This window comes from Varroa jacobsoni, unplaced genomic scaffold, assembly GCF_002532875.2.
Source record: "Varroa jacobsoni isolate VJ856 unplaced genomic scaffold, vjacob_1.0 scaffold_545, whole genome shotgun sequence".
In the NCBI taxonomy this organism is placed as follows: domain Eukaryota; kingdom Metazoa; phylum Arthropoda; class Arachnida; order Mesostigmata; family Varroidae; genus Varroa; species Varroa jacobsoni.
Window position 1 is genome coordinate 502,735 of NW_019213447.1, and position 17,316 is coordinate 520,050.

The following is a 17,316-nucleotide window of genomic DNA, read 5'->3' on the forward strand; positions in this document are numbered from 1 at the left end:
TATATGTGTTGCGGCAGTTCTGCATTAGGTTTTCTGCTATGTCGTCTAACAGTCTAAGCTGACATCAATTGTATAGTTAAAGGCGCACAAATTTTAAGCGCAATACGACCGTATCGCTGCCTGGCCCATCCTTCGAATACTGCTAAATGCAATGAATTCTATAGCGTCTAACGGGTACGTTTATGTATAAACACACCTAAACACAAACGCACATAATCATGGACCACGCTGACTGGCAGTACACGAATTTTGCCGAAGTCGATTGCTGCGATCAACATCAGATCTCTAAGATGGGTTGGGTGGTGGCCGCCACACTCGTGATGGCGACTCATGCCATCAAGGCGAAGGGAAAACGCTTCACTTCACAGGCTGCCAACGCACAGTGACGCTGGGCTGGAGTCTCCATCAGGATGAAGAAAACCATGAGGTTTGTGTGTGTCCGTATGACGAAGTAGAGGAGGGAAGACGCAATAAAACTTAAGTGTACTTCACACCGAATATAAACTTCGCTTAGGCCGACAGACGTGGATTTGCGGCGGCGGCGGCGGCAATGAAGGCGGCGGAATAGACGGCACTATCACCATCAGGAACGGCTTTCAACGAGAATAGAACGCAAAGCAGGTTTCGCCTTGCTGGCTATACGCATACCTATACGTAGCCTGCAAGATAACTGCTAGATAAAGGCGGAAGAAGAAACACCTGCTATATGCTTTCTGCCTCTTCAGCAGGCGGCAGAATTGCGAAGGCGAAGAAGAAAAGTTTCTTAAAGTGTCCCGGCAAATGTTGTCTGGATGGCAGGAAAGAAGCCGATTGAAGACACCTGGAAACGGCTCGAGGTAACAGTGCATCGTGCGCGAAATCGCTTCAAAAATTCCTGTCATTTTTGGTGCTGATCTATGACATATGTATTGAGACAGTATATTTAATAAATTCACAGATCTAGGTACAATAGCACTTACTGAAAGGTGATAATGTTGCAGCACGCACTAATCAATAGCAGACACTAAGTTTGTCCTACAATAGAAAAAAGCATAGTGATCACATACGAAGCTCTCAAGTCGTCAAATATTCGTCGTTAACAAGTTGCGTTAGGAGGTAACTCAGCAGACGCAAATAAAAGCACTACACGGAGCGTGAAAACTAACGACGATAGGAAAATCTTTAAATCATAGTTAATATATACTACTAACTTGAATCAACCTATTCAACCTGCATTTTCTTTTTGTAAGATTATGGCACCTTTTTATTCTAAATTACTATCAGATTAGATCAAACTGAATGGCATTTTCCAGTACAACTAAAATTTAATTTCATCCGCTCCGTAAGTACTATATGATTGTTTTTCTAGTAACCTCAACCACAACAGATATTTTTCTTTGCATACATGCCATTTTACATCTATAATGAAAACCATAGCTCTTAAAAACAAATTGTCGCATTAATGTTGCTTTTCGGAAAGTGTCGCTCAATTTACGCTCCCCCAGTCGTCGTCTGACCGTGTGTCCCTAGAAGCATGCGGACAGCAGTAGCTTTGCAGTAGAGGGTTTCTTCCCTTCTGACAAGTTCCCTCTCTTCACGCCCCCAACTAAAAGTGCCTCGTTGCCAACTCTACAGCAGTCTTCCGATGTGCTCTTGCTCCTGCAAGGCAATAAATCATGTCGCTTAAATCCAAAACAAAGCTGTCTTCGCAGCCTGTTCCTACTCTTTCGTCGATACTTAATAAAAGCTTAAGTAACAGGCAGACGACGTGAACGATGAAGCGGCACTTGCAAAGACTGCGAGGGTTAAATAGCCAGACTGGCAGGTAGTAAGGGGTGCGCCCTTACCCAAGAATGCATGACAGCGTTATTCAAGTTTGGTCTTCTTTTAGAACAGTGGTCTTAGCGTAACAGCAACGACGGCGACGGCAGTTAGCGGTACCATGAAACCAGCGGTAGCCAGTTAGCGGTACCAGAAACAATAGCAAAAAAGTACTGAGGGGATATTGGAACGCCGAAGGGGATCGTTTTCTGCATAGAGAGACTACACAGAAGTGAACGATGATGTAGTTAGCTAGCACTAACAACATTTAGAAATGTAATACCTATTTATTAAGCGCGGGGAATAACTAAATTTCAATTTAAATTATTGATGACTCCAAAAATAAACGCATTTGTTAGACTTAAAATTGCGATCAAGCAAATGCGGTGGTCTAGCTGTTACCCTATTTATAGCATAGTTAGCGCATGTACCTGTGTACAGGCGGCACAGCGTGTACGAACGGGCGAATGAATACCATCAAGTGTTCAGTTAGCTCCCAACTCCTACCGTTTCTCTCGTTTTCTCAGATTAATTCATATATGGACTATCCTATTAGACTTGATACAGTGTCAAAACGGAGCTCTAACTGCACTGAAGCCGCACGACCTAGCGTATAACCTAGCCTTGCTGGTCTCAGCGACAGGCTTAGAGTACTATTACTACTACTACTACTGCTGGGCTGTGCTGTAGAAACTGAGGTTAGGCACATAGACAGTGGCGACCTCCCTCCCTGCTGCCCCAACTCGTGGGCAATGTCCCATAGGGTTTTCGAGCCCAGCGCTGGTTGTGCAGTGTACGTACGCGGCGAGCTCATAAATCATTCCCGATCATATGCGGTGGTCGAGACAAGGGGATGCTCTAAGCTGATCTTGTCTGAGGATGGCAAGCCACGCATAGCCTCGTTACCGACAAGACGCAAGCCACGACTACGTACAAACACGCACACATGCAGCTGGTCACTAGCACTAAGATAACCCGGGTCGATTCGAGCAAGAACGAACCGAAACTGTTGATGGTGCTTGTATTGATGCTTCCGCCGATGCTGCCGTTACTCAGCAAGTGGACACTCGAAAACAGACTTGAACCATTACAATAGACGAACAGGAGCCGAGGAAGTGTCCGAACAACCCAATGCAGTCACAATAAATCGGACTTTGTTCGTTAGCACTGTATAAGCGCAGCATCACTAGATATCGTCAGTATACGGACTAAAAGCTAGGCGCTGGGTCGAGATGAAGCACGCCACCTTTTTCTGTGGCAAGAGTGCAAAGTACTGCGTTCGCCAAGTGTTGAAGTTGGCGACGGCTTTGGGATTCAAGCCGGGTATATATATCCATGTATATGTAGCCGTGTAGTTTTAGCCTGCACTTGCTTTTCCTATCTCGTTTAATGATGCATACCTGTGTTGGACGAAATTGAGTCCTGCTATAGACGAAAATAGAGAGAGACTGACTGACTGACTGACTGACCAACCTATTTTCACTAAACGTCCTTTAAATTAAATGATAACCAACGAATAGTTTTAAGGTGGTGTTAACGTATATTAGGATGTTATAGTCACAGCCATCTAGCAGCTTGACTCAATTTTTGCGTGGTATTGTTATTAGATAGCTAAACGGTCTGATTATTTAACTCTATTCAAGAATTAAAACGTATCAATGCACTTGGTATCTAACGACTACTCACGTTTCTAAGCTTTTTCAGATATGAGAACGCTTTACTGCTGGGGAATCACAGTCTATGTATTTAGCTCAATCTTCAAGATGCCAGAGTGCTTATAGGAGATAAGCTTAATTATTACAAAATAGCAAATAACGCAGTGAAAAAATAGCAGAACTCACATCTACAGAAATATAGCTGCAACTCAATTTCGAGAAAAACAACAGCGTGTTACCATTATTGATGCTATATCAAGCTACACTCTAGTTTCAACGACTGGCTAAGTACTACTAGATCGGTTCGGGCATGGGCCTCATATGGACACAGGCCTGTTGAAGATGTGAGCCAGCGTAGGCTCGCCTGCAAAAACAAAGAGTCTTATGCGACAAAAGGACGAACGATTGGTGCATCGTCAGGACGACGAATCGATACATTGACAAACGAATCACATTAGACCCTCTATCTCTACCGACTGACCGCTTAGTCCGTTGGGCGCAGGATAAACATCGAGGAAGAATCGGCCAAGGCGCCTAGAAGGCCTAAACTATGGAGACGTGACCACGGAACTTGCTAAGAATAAAGTATCGCTATCTTTATCGTTGAGCATGCAAACGATTCACTGCCGCTATCGGGAACTGTCGCTACCATAAAGACGAACCTATTATAGGTTTTGCAAACTTTTCATCATGCCATTTTTTTATGTCGAGCGTACTTCTTCAAGCAGGATGGTTGGTTGGCTGACCTTAGAAGGTGCTAACGACCTTGATGCTTAGAAAATGCGTCCATTATTAATGCCTGCCCAACCTCAGATAACGGTTGTCTAAAAAAATTGGCGATCTATCGGATATCTGCTTGGATTTGAAGATTTTAACCCGCGTCCAACCTGCAAATGAAGAGCTGTAGTATTATACGTGTTGAGCTTACAAATATCTCCAGCGTTCTTAGTCAATGACACAAAAGAAATACTCCTGTAGCGCGAAATACGTTGCGTCCCGATTTGAAACAGCAGACTTATAAAAACCCGTAAAATATAAAATATGTTTATTTTTACGTACAGGGAAAATGGTTCAATAGTAACTAGTTCAATTGAAATTAGAATTTAGACATTTTGGAATTATAAGAAAAAAAAAAAATTAACGGATGAAGTTGGTTTTGTGACACCGCAATGATAACGTACTTTCTTACGAACATCAGGGGCGTGTAACAACGTCTAGATGCGGAATCAGGTGTAGACATGTTTCGCTGATTGTCAGCAACGCTTAGCACCGGTTCCGTTTACTTGTAACAAATAAAAGTAGTTTCTTGAGCAAATCGAAAAGTACTAAAGAGATAAAGATTCAATGCCATTATGAGTACTACACTAAGAAACAGTCTATTTGTTTTTCTGTATACTCGGTATTTGTCGATGTTGATATCAAAATGAAAATTGAATACCTAGGTTGTATTCCGTTGTTGTCTTATTGCACTATGTGCAACATCATTATTATAGTCTTCATATATATTTTCGTAAAACTTAAAGTTTTCTTGAGCTCGAACTATCTGACTTCATCAGATGAGCTTTGTCGTCGAAGGTTCTCAGCACAACTGTCCTTCGTTCTAGACGTATTGTCCATTACTGATTCCGCAAGTGCGACACAATACGATGTTATCGTCACTGGTAGCACTACCAGAAGTTCTAAGGCAAGTCGACATAGTTACGAGACACAATTGTCCTCTTCATTTTTCAATTGCGCAAAATGTGTCTCCGTTGTCTGGCTACGTAGAGATGTCCTTTGTTATGTGCTAAAATTCACTTTTGCCTGCGGAATGTATTTATGCGAGTTACACAGATATATTTGTTGCTCGCGAACTTTACCAACAAATATCTGCCATCATTCTTGTTCATTGTTACGACGTTCGTTGTGACCGTTATTGTTTAAAGGCTTTCATTTAGATAGCAATAGAATGGGGAACGACACCTATCTTTACTTCGGTCTAAATTCGTTGGCCACGATGTTCACAGTAGTTACCGAAGTTCTGACGGCGATAGCAACAAAGGCAACTAGGCTGTTGACTTAATTCTGAACTGGGTTTCACAAGTACGGGGCGCCGGCAAATCAGACGATGGGTGAATTGGCAGTCGGTGCGGCGTGGCCATTATTTATTAGCCGGGCTCGCTTGCCCCTTGGATTTTCCTTTCCCACAGGGCTGTCTAGTCTAAACTTCTGGGAACATAGTACTGCATTTAACACTACGTAAATGGCTGCAATGTACGCTACGCCGGTAAAGTTTTCAGCTTCACGGAAAACTATGCCTACGGTCCGTCACAAACGGAAAAGAAAGTCTAGAGCTCCCCTTTTCGAGCAGAAACGTCCGCCACAGAAAGCTACTTCTCCCCCACGCACCTTTTAGTGGTAGGCAGTAGCAGTTGCGTCGGCTGTTTTCGAAAACGTTTTCCTCTGTGTGTTCCTTTACGATGAAAATTAAAACAAATCAAATATTTGACACATTTTACTTCGAAAACTTCGTCAGTCATTTTACTCTGAATATCTGCACAGATCTGGACATCTGCGAAGTTTGGTCCGGTTCATTGGTATTAAGCATTTAGCGTTATAAAATACAGGAAAAATGTTATATTTGCCTCAGTTGCACAGGCCAGGAGCTAGGTGATTCTCGCCTATTTCCCAACAAAAACTGTGATTTGTCTACAGTTGTTATCGTATTCATCCAAATAATTGTTTCGGTTCATAGTGCAACTGATAAACAGTAAAATTACTTTCATTACCTTCCCTATGCAAAACGCAGACAAACCTTCTCATTGGCATCACGATGGTCTAAAAACGATCTATGTTATCAACAATGTGATCAATAGTATATTCCCTAAGCTAAGGTGTTCTTAGCTAAATGTTTCAACTTTAATGTCCCAACATTTTGGATCGGAAGAGACTGCATTAGGTTATATCGTAGGCTTATAGTAAAGCTATATTTCCGTGGTAAGCCGTGTGAGTATTTACGTAGAAGGTCCACTACGGAAAGTAATCGTAGCTCCTTCCCAGTGGCCATGTCCATTGGGAGTAGCCCAACCTACGACGAATTCGCTGCGACTGAAGGTAGTCCAATGCCTAGTAATTGTCGATAGCTTAGGGATGTCCACTCTCCCAAGCGCAAAATACCGTACCATATCAGTAGGCAGCTTTGAAGAAAAATAGCAGATATGAAAAATACGCCGAACTAAAGGTATCCGCGTGAAAGACTAACCTGGACTGATGCGATGCTGCGGATGTTGATGAGACGTTTGGTGTCGATTAAGACTGTTATTGCCTGAGGTAGCAGTGTGGCCATTACTAGAGTGGTTCTTCACGTGGCCTGAATGTCCAAGGGTGTGATGCGATCTAATTAAAGGTAAGAGGACAACACAGGACATTAGGCCCGTACAACACTAGACCTACGTGATAAATATTTTTACAAATTTGTCCCCTTTTCGATGGACTAACGTAAGCTGAATAAATTTATTATTATTTCCTAACAAAAAAATGATGTTCATCTCTAACCGCGTAAAGAACATACTCGTACTAGTTTATTAGAAGGCTTGTAAATGATCGCAGCCACAAACCTTGGATTGCTGTTATCCTGCAATAGGACGGGGTGTGCGGAATACCTTCGAGGCACGGACGAGGTCGAACCAGGCCGATCAAGAAACGAGACTCGGGCCAGCCCAGTGGTCAACGTCGGCAACCTACAACAAAGCCGATGAGCACACATTAAACCGATTGTATAACTGCTAAACCTATATGCAGTACGCCATAATCCCACTGTTTCAATACAGCCTAATGCCTCAAATATATGCTGACCAGGTGCTATAGTTAAAGCTATTGTTTGTTTTATCCTCGAGTTCAGTTACGTGTTTTAACGTTGAGATGTAATGTATCAATGGGCGCCTATGAAATTGGTCCACAAAAACACTTTCAATATAGGGTAAATATCGAAATGCTAGAAAACCGCACTGCTAATGAGCTCGCCTGAGAGAAGGCATTATGTTACTATGAGCGTATTATAATATTGTGTCATAATACACATATCAGCTCGCACATAATGAGCGGTAAAAAAAATAGACACACAAGCACATTTTTAATAATATATTATATAAGCAAGTTTCTGTTTTACAGCGATTGATACGCTTTAGTTTCGTTAGGCAAACGTATCGGTAAGTCATAATAGATAAGTGCAAGGGTAACGTATTCGAGGGCGTAACATCTAGCTAACTAATTTTGTTTAATGTGTGTTGTTTTTCGTTAGTGGTTCGGGACTATGCTCAACTTTTCTTCCATTGGGCTTCTCGGATTGAAACTGCCAGTGCGGCAGGCAGCCAACGGCATCCACCTTCGAACACTTGACGCCTGTCACGCCTTCTTCAAAACACGCTTCACTTCATGTCAAATGCCCCTTATCTAATCGGTTTGATGCGTTTGACAAAATTAGAACCATATTTGGAAGATAATGTTATTATGATAATGAACTACACACACACAACTATATATATATATCAATTCCGTTTAAAGTGGTACCCAAAAATGTGAATGCCAAAAATCGGCCTTTTCTATGTCGTTTTTATGAACGAAGTTTTTTCAGTCATATTGCTTCCATGAAAAGCAACCCTTCTTTGCGGTGCGGATTTCTATAGAAGACAATATACACGATCGATTTTCTGTATAAAAAGGTATAACTGCATTTTAAAAAAATCGCTGCTGGTACCCATCAGTAAATTAGTATAAAATCTCCTAGGTATTTTTGATCTCCTTAGCTACACTAAACGCTATCAGTCAAATTTATGTTCTAAGTATTAACCAACATATATTATGTAAACAGTGTTCAGTTAACGAATGCATCATCTCAAGTTTTTTCTATATAAAATATCACGACGGCACTCGCAATTCTTACTGCAAAGGTATAGGCCGGCATAATTCGCAGGCCTTGGCTATTTGTCTACCGCAGCGCCCCCTGGTCGGACCGCGTAAAACAAAATTTCCTCGACGAAAAAGTGGATTCCAACTAAGAAAACCAGGTGGCGCCACGCGGTGAATCTAAGCGAAGTTAACCGAAAAAAATCATTCTAACGATTTCACGTAAAGTTTTATTGATGTTACACAAACAGCACTTGCACTTTGCCCTAAATCGTTTGCCTTCATTTTCCTGAGCCATCCATGCGCCAAATAGTTAAAAAAAACATAAAGATGTTACGTGATATTCATCATTAGGTTTATGTGTAGTGAGTTAGATCTCTACACGCTTAATGCGAGGCAGAATCACAGAAGTTTCTATTCGAATTGTAGCGCTGTTGAGTGATTGCTCACTGACTCTCGCTTTAGTTTCATATATTGCCTATGCACCGATAAAAAGGACTTCTATCGAATTTAGCTATGGTCCATTTTCTAAACACTGCCGAAGTTCAGGACTAAAGTTAAATACAGAAAAATGATGCAAGCGAGTGGGCGGGCGTTCGGTCTGCCTTGAAGATGCTTCATGACATGTTTGTTGGCATATGTTATAAAGCAGGAAAGTCCCGGGGTCTGTGAATTATGCCGGCACTATTATGCCGGCATTATTATACCCTTGCACTAAGATTTGCGAGTGCTATTGCGAGGTTGTTTAAATGTAACTTATCGAATCACATTTGGTTCGCAGTACACTCAGTCTCGATTCGTTAGTATTTGGCATCCTTTCTGTTGATGTGGCAGTTGTAAAAAATAGATAAATACTATATGCACGTAAACGATTGCAATACAGTTTAGTGGAAAAAGTTCAATCAACTACTTTTACTTCGAATGGAAAAACTCACATCGTATCTACTGAAGCGTATGGGCGTTCTCTTTCGAAATGCACGAAGACATTCACTTCAAATCATTTACCTGAAGACTGCCCAGCCCTATCATCAACGGTACTATGAATACGTTGTTATATAGACAAACCTAAAAGTTTTAATGTACTGCCTATTTCGAACAGATTACACAGTATGCATGATAAGGAGCGCACTAATGTAAACATTATCACAATTAATAAGTGTTGATTAATAAGTGGTGATAAATCTGTCCTATGTTTATCCAGCAAATGTAAACGACAGAGAAATATTGACCTGGACTGAATCTCCGTCGGCGGAGATAGCAGATCAGCAGCGACCATTTTTTCATTGGAAGTTGTCAAACTCGAGGACGAAGAACTTATAGACGGAACTGTTCCTGGTGATAAAGCGTTTGGAGCTATGGTAAAGCCTGCCGAAATCTTGAGTGCCTGTTTGTGGGTCTGCTTGAAACGGCTCAGACCGAAGAACAAGCTCAGGATTGGCTTTGTGTGGCCTTCGTGGATATCTGCAACATTTTTGGTCAAGCGAGAATGTAATAAATAACATTTGTCGCGAAAAAAACAATGTGTACAACGCGATTTGTACTGATGATCTTACTTTACGAAAAGAAAAACGTCAAAAGACCTCCGTATATATTTCCACAACAGCCCATTTGGTAGATTTCAATTATAAATGATAACAAATTTATCTATGAAATTGCTAGAACAATAAATTTTTTTTTAAGAACAACTTACCGTGAGGCGAAATGCCGTCAACATCAACTCCAAGTTGTTGGAGGAGATCGAGACACGCTCTAATATTGTCCAACTGAAAATACACAAATAGAAATCATACTCTATTAGTTTGTCTATAAGCTGAATCAACGTTTTCGTGGGATGCGCTATTTAGCTATTTTTTCCTGCCAAGTGAAATGGTTAAAAATATTTTTTTGTTGAAACAGAAACGTCCCGTTCTCTCCATGTCTATACATATCAGCTTTGGCTCATTTTCCTAACTTAATTATGTTATGAAAAGAAGTACTTTTAAACCTTCTGTATCTGATCCATGCATCAAATGAATATACAAGGAATTCATTAAGTATCAGGCGCACCTGCTGCACAGTCCTCTTAGCCGACGGTGCGTTATCAAATCAATAGTATACTAACATTCCCTGTTAAAATTAAGCAATATGTCTCCCGTTATGCTTCCATCGTACTTTAAATCGAGGTTGAACTCTGCGCAGGAAAATCGCTTTAAGTTCTCTTTATTCAACTTCAAATTCGACAAGATTAACATAGTTTATTAGAATTATCTCTCTTTATATTCTTTCTTCTCTTTATCTTCTCTTAATATTCTCAACAGCCTCTGCAAAATGTCGGTTATGACAACTGGCGACATCATATAGAAACGCTCCATATGATATCTTTGACTACTCACAGATTTTGTTTAAGCGAGATAGTCAAATGCAAAACTGTACACCCGCGCTGCTCCGTTCAGTAGCAGCCGCACAGAAAAGTCATCAGCGAGCGTTCTGTCATTTTTTGTCCTGTTCACTGATCAGAAGTTAGGAACTTGTTTGCACGTTAGTAGAGTTATCACCTCCGGACACCAACGTACTGGTAATGGTAAGAAATATTATCGCCATCAACACAACCATTGACGATCACGCAGAAACACGCGTACACCAATACACAAACGCACTAAAAACCAATAAAATACGTCCGTAAATGAAAAAAAAAAAAAAACCCTAACTGATAATCTAGACCTTCTATCGGCTTTACACGATCTGAATGCTTCGACTGCGGAGCAAGAAGTGTTAAACTAGATCCTATACGCGGTTCTATTTTGACTCCTTTGTTTGAAAATTGTGACGATCATATGTATGCGCATTAGCCATGTCTTGTGTACGGTGGATGAGCTCAGTCAGTTGAAACTATGAGTATACCTTCTAGCATAACTACAACTACTAAATATTATCCACAGGAGAACAGATCTATGCTGATTCCTGTTTCATGTAATGACTTATCATGGAACCACTGCTACCTCCTAGTCGTATCTAGCAAAATGTCGTCGATACTCAGAGCGGAGATTAGTACGAGCCTAGGTTTAACCCGAGTGCCCAAAATCTGTTAGTTCTAATCACACTTCGTCAACAGTGGGGGCGAATGGATAGGGATAGAACAACCCATTCTGGACAGTCGGTGATGTTCTAGAAACGCACAACTGTCTATCTACGTCGACCCTTTCATGTGGCGGTCCACTTCTGGGTGTCACATGTTCGCACCCATCATTACAACCATACTTCCACCATCTGTATTGGAAGATTAAGCAGGAAAGAAAGTGAAACAAGGGTTTACTGCGGCCCGAAACCGAGCTGAACTGGATCTTTGACCATAAGCGAAAAAGAAGCCTCCCGTTTCATCTTCATAGATTTATTTGTGTAGAGGATTCTTAGTTTATCACATCCACACACCTGAACATATAAAGGCCCGGAAGTGCGGAGAGCCAATAATGAGTCGACGACAGCAATTGACTAAAGCTAAAAGTCTGTAGGTAAGCTTGGCTCATCGAACGATCGCGTCTGGCTTGAAAACTGACGCTGGGAAGCAAAAACCTAAAGTATGTATTAGTACACAGCATTTACGTTGATGATATTACGTTTAAACTGGGTTCTGATGTTGCATGCGACGGTCGCACGCCTAACGTTTTTCGTTTTAGCAAGCAAAGAGCCAGTCTAGACATAACCCTAGCAAGCTAATTGTACGCGCAAAAGGTAGATGCCATATTAATTTAAAAAAAAACAGGTCTGTGTCTACATGCAGGAAACTGCATGCTGCCTTACGATGCGGCAATTTTAAAACCAACAAAAAGAACCCACAGATTTGAGAAAACAGATAGGAAAACATTTTATTTATTCGATCTCTGTATCGGGTACGATACGAACGAAGTCACTTGATAATTTGCTTAGAAAAGCATTTATAGAAAAAGAAAGAAAAAAGATAATAGCAAGAGTGCGATGCTACGTGCATGACAGTTACGAGACAGCGTTCGAAGCATACCAATCACTTGGAGTAACACCGTATGTCGTGTACCATACGGCGGTTCCAATGTTATCAAAAGACAGTTCCTCAGCAGGACCACCCATCCAGTTCGATGGCTTAGAAAAGCGAATCTCGTTTAATACGCCAACTCCTAAAGATTAAACGAGATCTACAGATTATTTTTGATGATACATTTACGTCAATATTGACTTACGGAATATATATATATATATATATAGAAAAACCACGCTATTCATTATTTACGTTCAGGATCCTGTGTCTGGATTACCACTTTGCTTTGTTCTGAGTGCTTCGCCTCAAATAGTGGCGTATCTGTTGAATACCCACTATCTGAGAATGGCAGTACAAACCATGCCCTCAGTGAAATGAACTCGACTGATTTCTGGATACACAATGGTTATATATCATTAAACGTGATGAAAATATCTTCTCTTTTAGCCATGTCGTAAATAGCAAGGGGTAGAAACTGATTGCAAGTCAAGTTTGAGCGTTCTATAAAACAAAAAAGTGAATATTTTAGTTTGGCTAATAAATAATTTACGAATATATTGATTCGGCCTTTCGGTCACAACTACGAATGCGGTGATATTATATTCTCTTTTTTTAACTAAGCTTATTTTTCTTACCACTTCACTAGGGCTTGATGATCAATGAAATATCACTAGTCGTGCATGTCAAGCTCAAGGGGTCAAAGCGATCGGTGAAATTCGCCGATTTACTCTATTAGCAGAGAGAGAGAGAGAGAGAGAGAGAGAGGGGAGAGAGAGAGAGAGAGAGAGAGCTTGTTAGACTACGAAGCTAAAGTAAAAAGGGATAAAGGTGTCTTCTGCAACAAAGCCTGCGACCTCGACACTCGTATTATGTGACGTGCTTACACCTCAAGTGTGAAAGTCAACGAGCTGCTTTTAAGCGTCTCGCCTCCCCAATGGGGGCCAAAGTCTCGCGGCCTGTCGACCGGTCAGAACCAGCGACCGGGGCTTTTTAGGGACACAACTTTGCTTCTTACGCCCCAGGAAGAGGCGCTTTTGGCAAAGGCACGAGTGGCATGCATTATTCAAGCAGGGACCATCAGGGCCAAATGACGACAAAAGGCCTATACGTTATTTGACGGTGGCCCTATCAGTACCACTAATCACATCAGTGCCGCGTTAGCGTTGAGAGTATAACGTGTGATATGTGAGAGCCACATTCGGGCTTAGTTGAGTTTGCCAGTTCTACTTACCGCTAAGTATAGACTAGTAGACGTCAATCAATAAATAGGATCACTTTTAAAGAAGCGCACAGCTTTTGCATAATGTCTAAACTGTTGTAGAAACCCTCTAGACGTTCTGAAGCTGCAAAACACACGATAGTCTGCTTCAATCACGTACCGAATCGACTGCTCCAGGTATTCTCCGCGCTATCCAACATTCCCGGCAGCAGATAAAAACATTACTTAACATCCATAGTTGTTGTACAGCCATGCCTAATGGTTCTTTAGAAAATAGATTAGTATAGCACTAATCAAGAGCGTGCTTATAGGCACATGAGAAAACGTAAGGCTGATACAAATTCATGATAGGCGCAGATTGACGATTTAAAATTCATGATAGTACCAATTAAAATATTCTGTCATCCGTAAATAGAAGCATTCTTGTATCACATCTAGTTTGTAAAGATAATCAATGGCCTGTTTTCTTGCAACACTCAGTTTACCATATCAGTACTGAATAATAGAGAAGCTAAGGTATTATATCCATCGGACTAATAATATTCAGAATACGGAGCAGCTCTTTGAGACAGTACCCGAGGGAATACAAATGAACCTTCTACTTGTTTTTACTACTAGAGTTCAGCTAAGAGCTTAGTAGCACCTTTTCTATGCTCTGTCTAACGTTAAGCCCTCGGTACGTGTCAGTCGTTTAGCCTCTGGTTTTACTAGAAGCTTTGAAAGCGCCTACCAATGTCTTCTCTTTGCAAATGACTTATTGCTATACAACAGCTAATGGTATATGTACAAATGTTAATCTTACAAGACATGCAGACTGCTTGCCTAACCACAAATTCCGATATATATGTTTTGATGAGAAAAACTCGTATCAGTGGCTAATAAAAAAAAAAAATTAAATATCATAAATTAAATAACGTACTTCCGATCACAACCTAGTCGCCTATCGATAAGGTTCGATCAAATATTTGTAATACTATCGGCTTCTGCTTTCATCAGGGTATTCTGTTCCACTTTTTCCTAGGTCTCCAATGAGCTCCACATATACAAAATCTAGAGGTAAAAACGCCTTGTGCGATTGTTTTTATGTTTCCTTTTTTCTATACTTTACCCCTATCTCTGATTGTTTTTAGTCCGAATTAGACGGGGCTTGTTGAAAATGGCATTCAACCGCACTTTTCCAAGAAGTGAACTACTCTAGGGCGACGTGTCAGGCGGTACCGGGCAAAAAGATTGGTTTTACCAGTGGCAGAGGACACGGGGTTAACTTGGAGTGTGTATTTGAATATCCGAGCTCTTGATCTTAGACTTACGGGTGGGGAGACTCGATCAGATCTCTTAATTGCCCTTAGGTCTGCGATTTCTTGGTTTAGAAGTTAGCCGGTTTTCCTATTGAAGTGAAAGACTGCCCAAGATTGTACCTGGACGCGAAAGACAGAACGCAGGGAAACGCGTTTTTATAGAGATTTATTTAGACGCCACTTGCACCGTGAAGCTGCGCTAATTCCTAGAACCGATTAATTGGACGGAGCTATTTTCAGCCCCCGTAAAGTTATATGCGTAGAACTTAATTCGACTATAAATACTATTTTATAGTTAATGCACTAGGCTAAGCATGAAATTTAGGATTAATTATGTCGTTCAATTTATTCGAGATCAGCTAAATAGGGTCACTAATTTGAATGAACCTCGAGTTTACCCATTTGTATACCTCTCATAGACCAATATCATTCAGAGCAACCCAGAACAAATAGGTCTTTCAATGTGATTAACCATTTACCAATACGTCTACCTGCCAGGTTTTCACAAAAAAAAATGTTCGAGGAAAAATACATAAAACATTGAATAGTCCAAGCATCAAGCCGTACGGTTAAAATTATGTTTATGGACCAAATTCGTCGTCTTAGCGTAAGGTGCGCTATGCAGTATAGGCGGTAACTTTTGTCTGAAACGATTCTATTTTCACGCTACAAGGATCAAGCGAATTTGTTGCTCACTTAACTGAAACCTTCAATGCGGCTCCAATTTCACCCAACAGCTGGTCCTTTCTTTCACCGAAAAGTTATCCCCTGTCATTTCATAGCAGAATCATACTAAGCAGGGCCTGTACTGTCCTTCCTTTATTCAGTCAACTATCAGGAGTTAACGTGCTCAAAGTTATGACGCGGGCAAGAAGCTATCGATAGGGCACAACCTAAAACTTAATCTTTTGCCCGAGCAGAATCCCAAAACGTCTAAGAGGCAAATCTCCACAGAGAACGCATAGAAGAGACACGAGTATAATCTCCATTGAAATCACCGTCACCGCCCCGAAACCCATTTCCCTTTATGCCTTCTCTTACATAACCTGTAATGAATAACTCCGATCCACGAGGTAGTTGCGCTGCCCAATTGTCGTAGCCTGTCTATGTATTACACACAACGATCAATATTTTTTAATCCTCGCTGTATTCTAGTAGGATCAAATGATCAATAAAATAAAAAAAGGCCCGTAAAACAAATTCAACATCACCGCTGTATGCGTCCAAAAGGGTATGCTGAATCGATATTACATTGTAGTTCGTTGTATGCTATGCTATGCTGGATGAAACCTGAATTCAATGTGAGGCTGGAGCCCCTACGAACCTGTGCCTACTGGAGACGGTAACTTCACGAAAATGGCGACAGAAGGATCGCGGACAGTATACGAAATAAATTGAAATTCGTCTACGAGAACATTGAAAGAGCGCCCTGATGTGATCCACATCACGTTTGTTGGGCTGTCTGTAAGCTGAAGCGTTCATCTTCCTTTGAACATGCTGTAGTGCATGACACGATTCACCATGACACTCGCAGGAAGTGAAGACACACCGGAACACCTCAGCCTGTCTTCGCTTACTTAAGAATGTATCTGCGATAAGTATTTACATGTTGATTTTTGGCGCAGTTTACCCATCTACTTGCCAACAACCGTAAGCAAGGATTTTCCCGGTCTCACTATCGAAACACTCGGCAGGGTGATACGATTTGGGGCTCGGGTAGTATACTTCGAATTTGCCCGCCCTGTGTTCATAGGTTTCGTGAGCATTCGGAGCATCGCGTTTCCGCGTAGAATTTCAAGAGCTGGCCCGCAAGTTGGTAAGCTGAGAGGCATCAGTTCCTCTGCAGGTTACTGCTTGGGCGACAGGTGGTTGGCTAGGAAAGAAACGGTAGCTAAAGGGAGCTGGTTTATGGGTTGTATATTGAGATAAATCGGCCCCGGGGGCTGCCTGGTTGGGCCAGGTAGGTAATATCAAGGGATCTCTCCCATAGGGGCTGTAGAAGATTTACAGTAGGTGTTGTCACTGAGTTTCAGTGTTTAGCAGTACATCTTCACTCAAATGTTGTGAAGAAGATAAAATACAAAATTAGCGCTTGATTACTCGCAATCTCATAATAATGTAAATCTAGCCTGTGTGACTTTCGTGAAAGATTACGAGTTAGAGTCTTCGTTAGCGCACTTTATTACGTGCACACTAGTTAATTCGGGTAAAAACTCTACGTAGTTAAAATACCACAGCGTCACAATAAAATCACAGCATATCAGGTAAAAGAAGTTAACCGCAGGATTATTACTCTGCCCTTGTGGCACTAATTGAATACTGAACAAACACAAGGCACCTGGATTAAACTAAATAATTTGTTAATTCTGTTATTCCTCTTTGCATCTATCGATTATTTGGCCTCTCGAACACCTCTAGAGTTGTTTCGTCAATTTGATTTCTATGTATCACTAAGGAAATGCCGTTTATCAC

The 17,316-nt window shown here is 41.2% G+C and overlaps 1 protein-coding gene across 1 annotated transcript in view; it reads right to left on the reverse strand.

Moving 5' to 3' along the window:
- The window catches only part of LOC111261312 (uncharacterized), a 330,101-nt gene that overhangs the window by 282,178 nt on the left and 30,607 nt on the right, over window positions 1-17,316 (reverse strand). The window contains exons 2-5 of the mRNA XM_086968641.1: window positions 10,030-10,102; window positions 9,569-9,800; window positions 7,052-7,174; window positions 6,697-6,830 (exon numbers count right to left, since the gene is read on the reverse strand). Of these exons, the coding sequence (XP_086824767.1) occupies window positions 6,697-6,830; window positions 7,052-7,174; window positions 9,569-9,615 (304 nt within the window). The 5' untranslated portion in view covers window positions 9,616-9,800; window positions 10,030-10,102. The remainder of the gene's footprint in view (window positions 1-6,696; window positions 6,831-7,051; window positions 7,175-9,568; window positions 9,801-10,029; window positions 10,103-17,316) is intronic.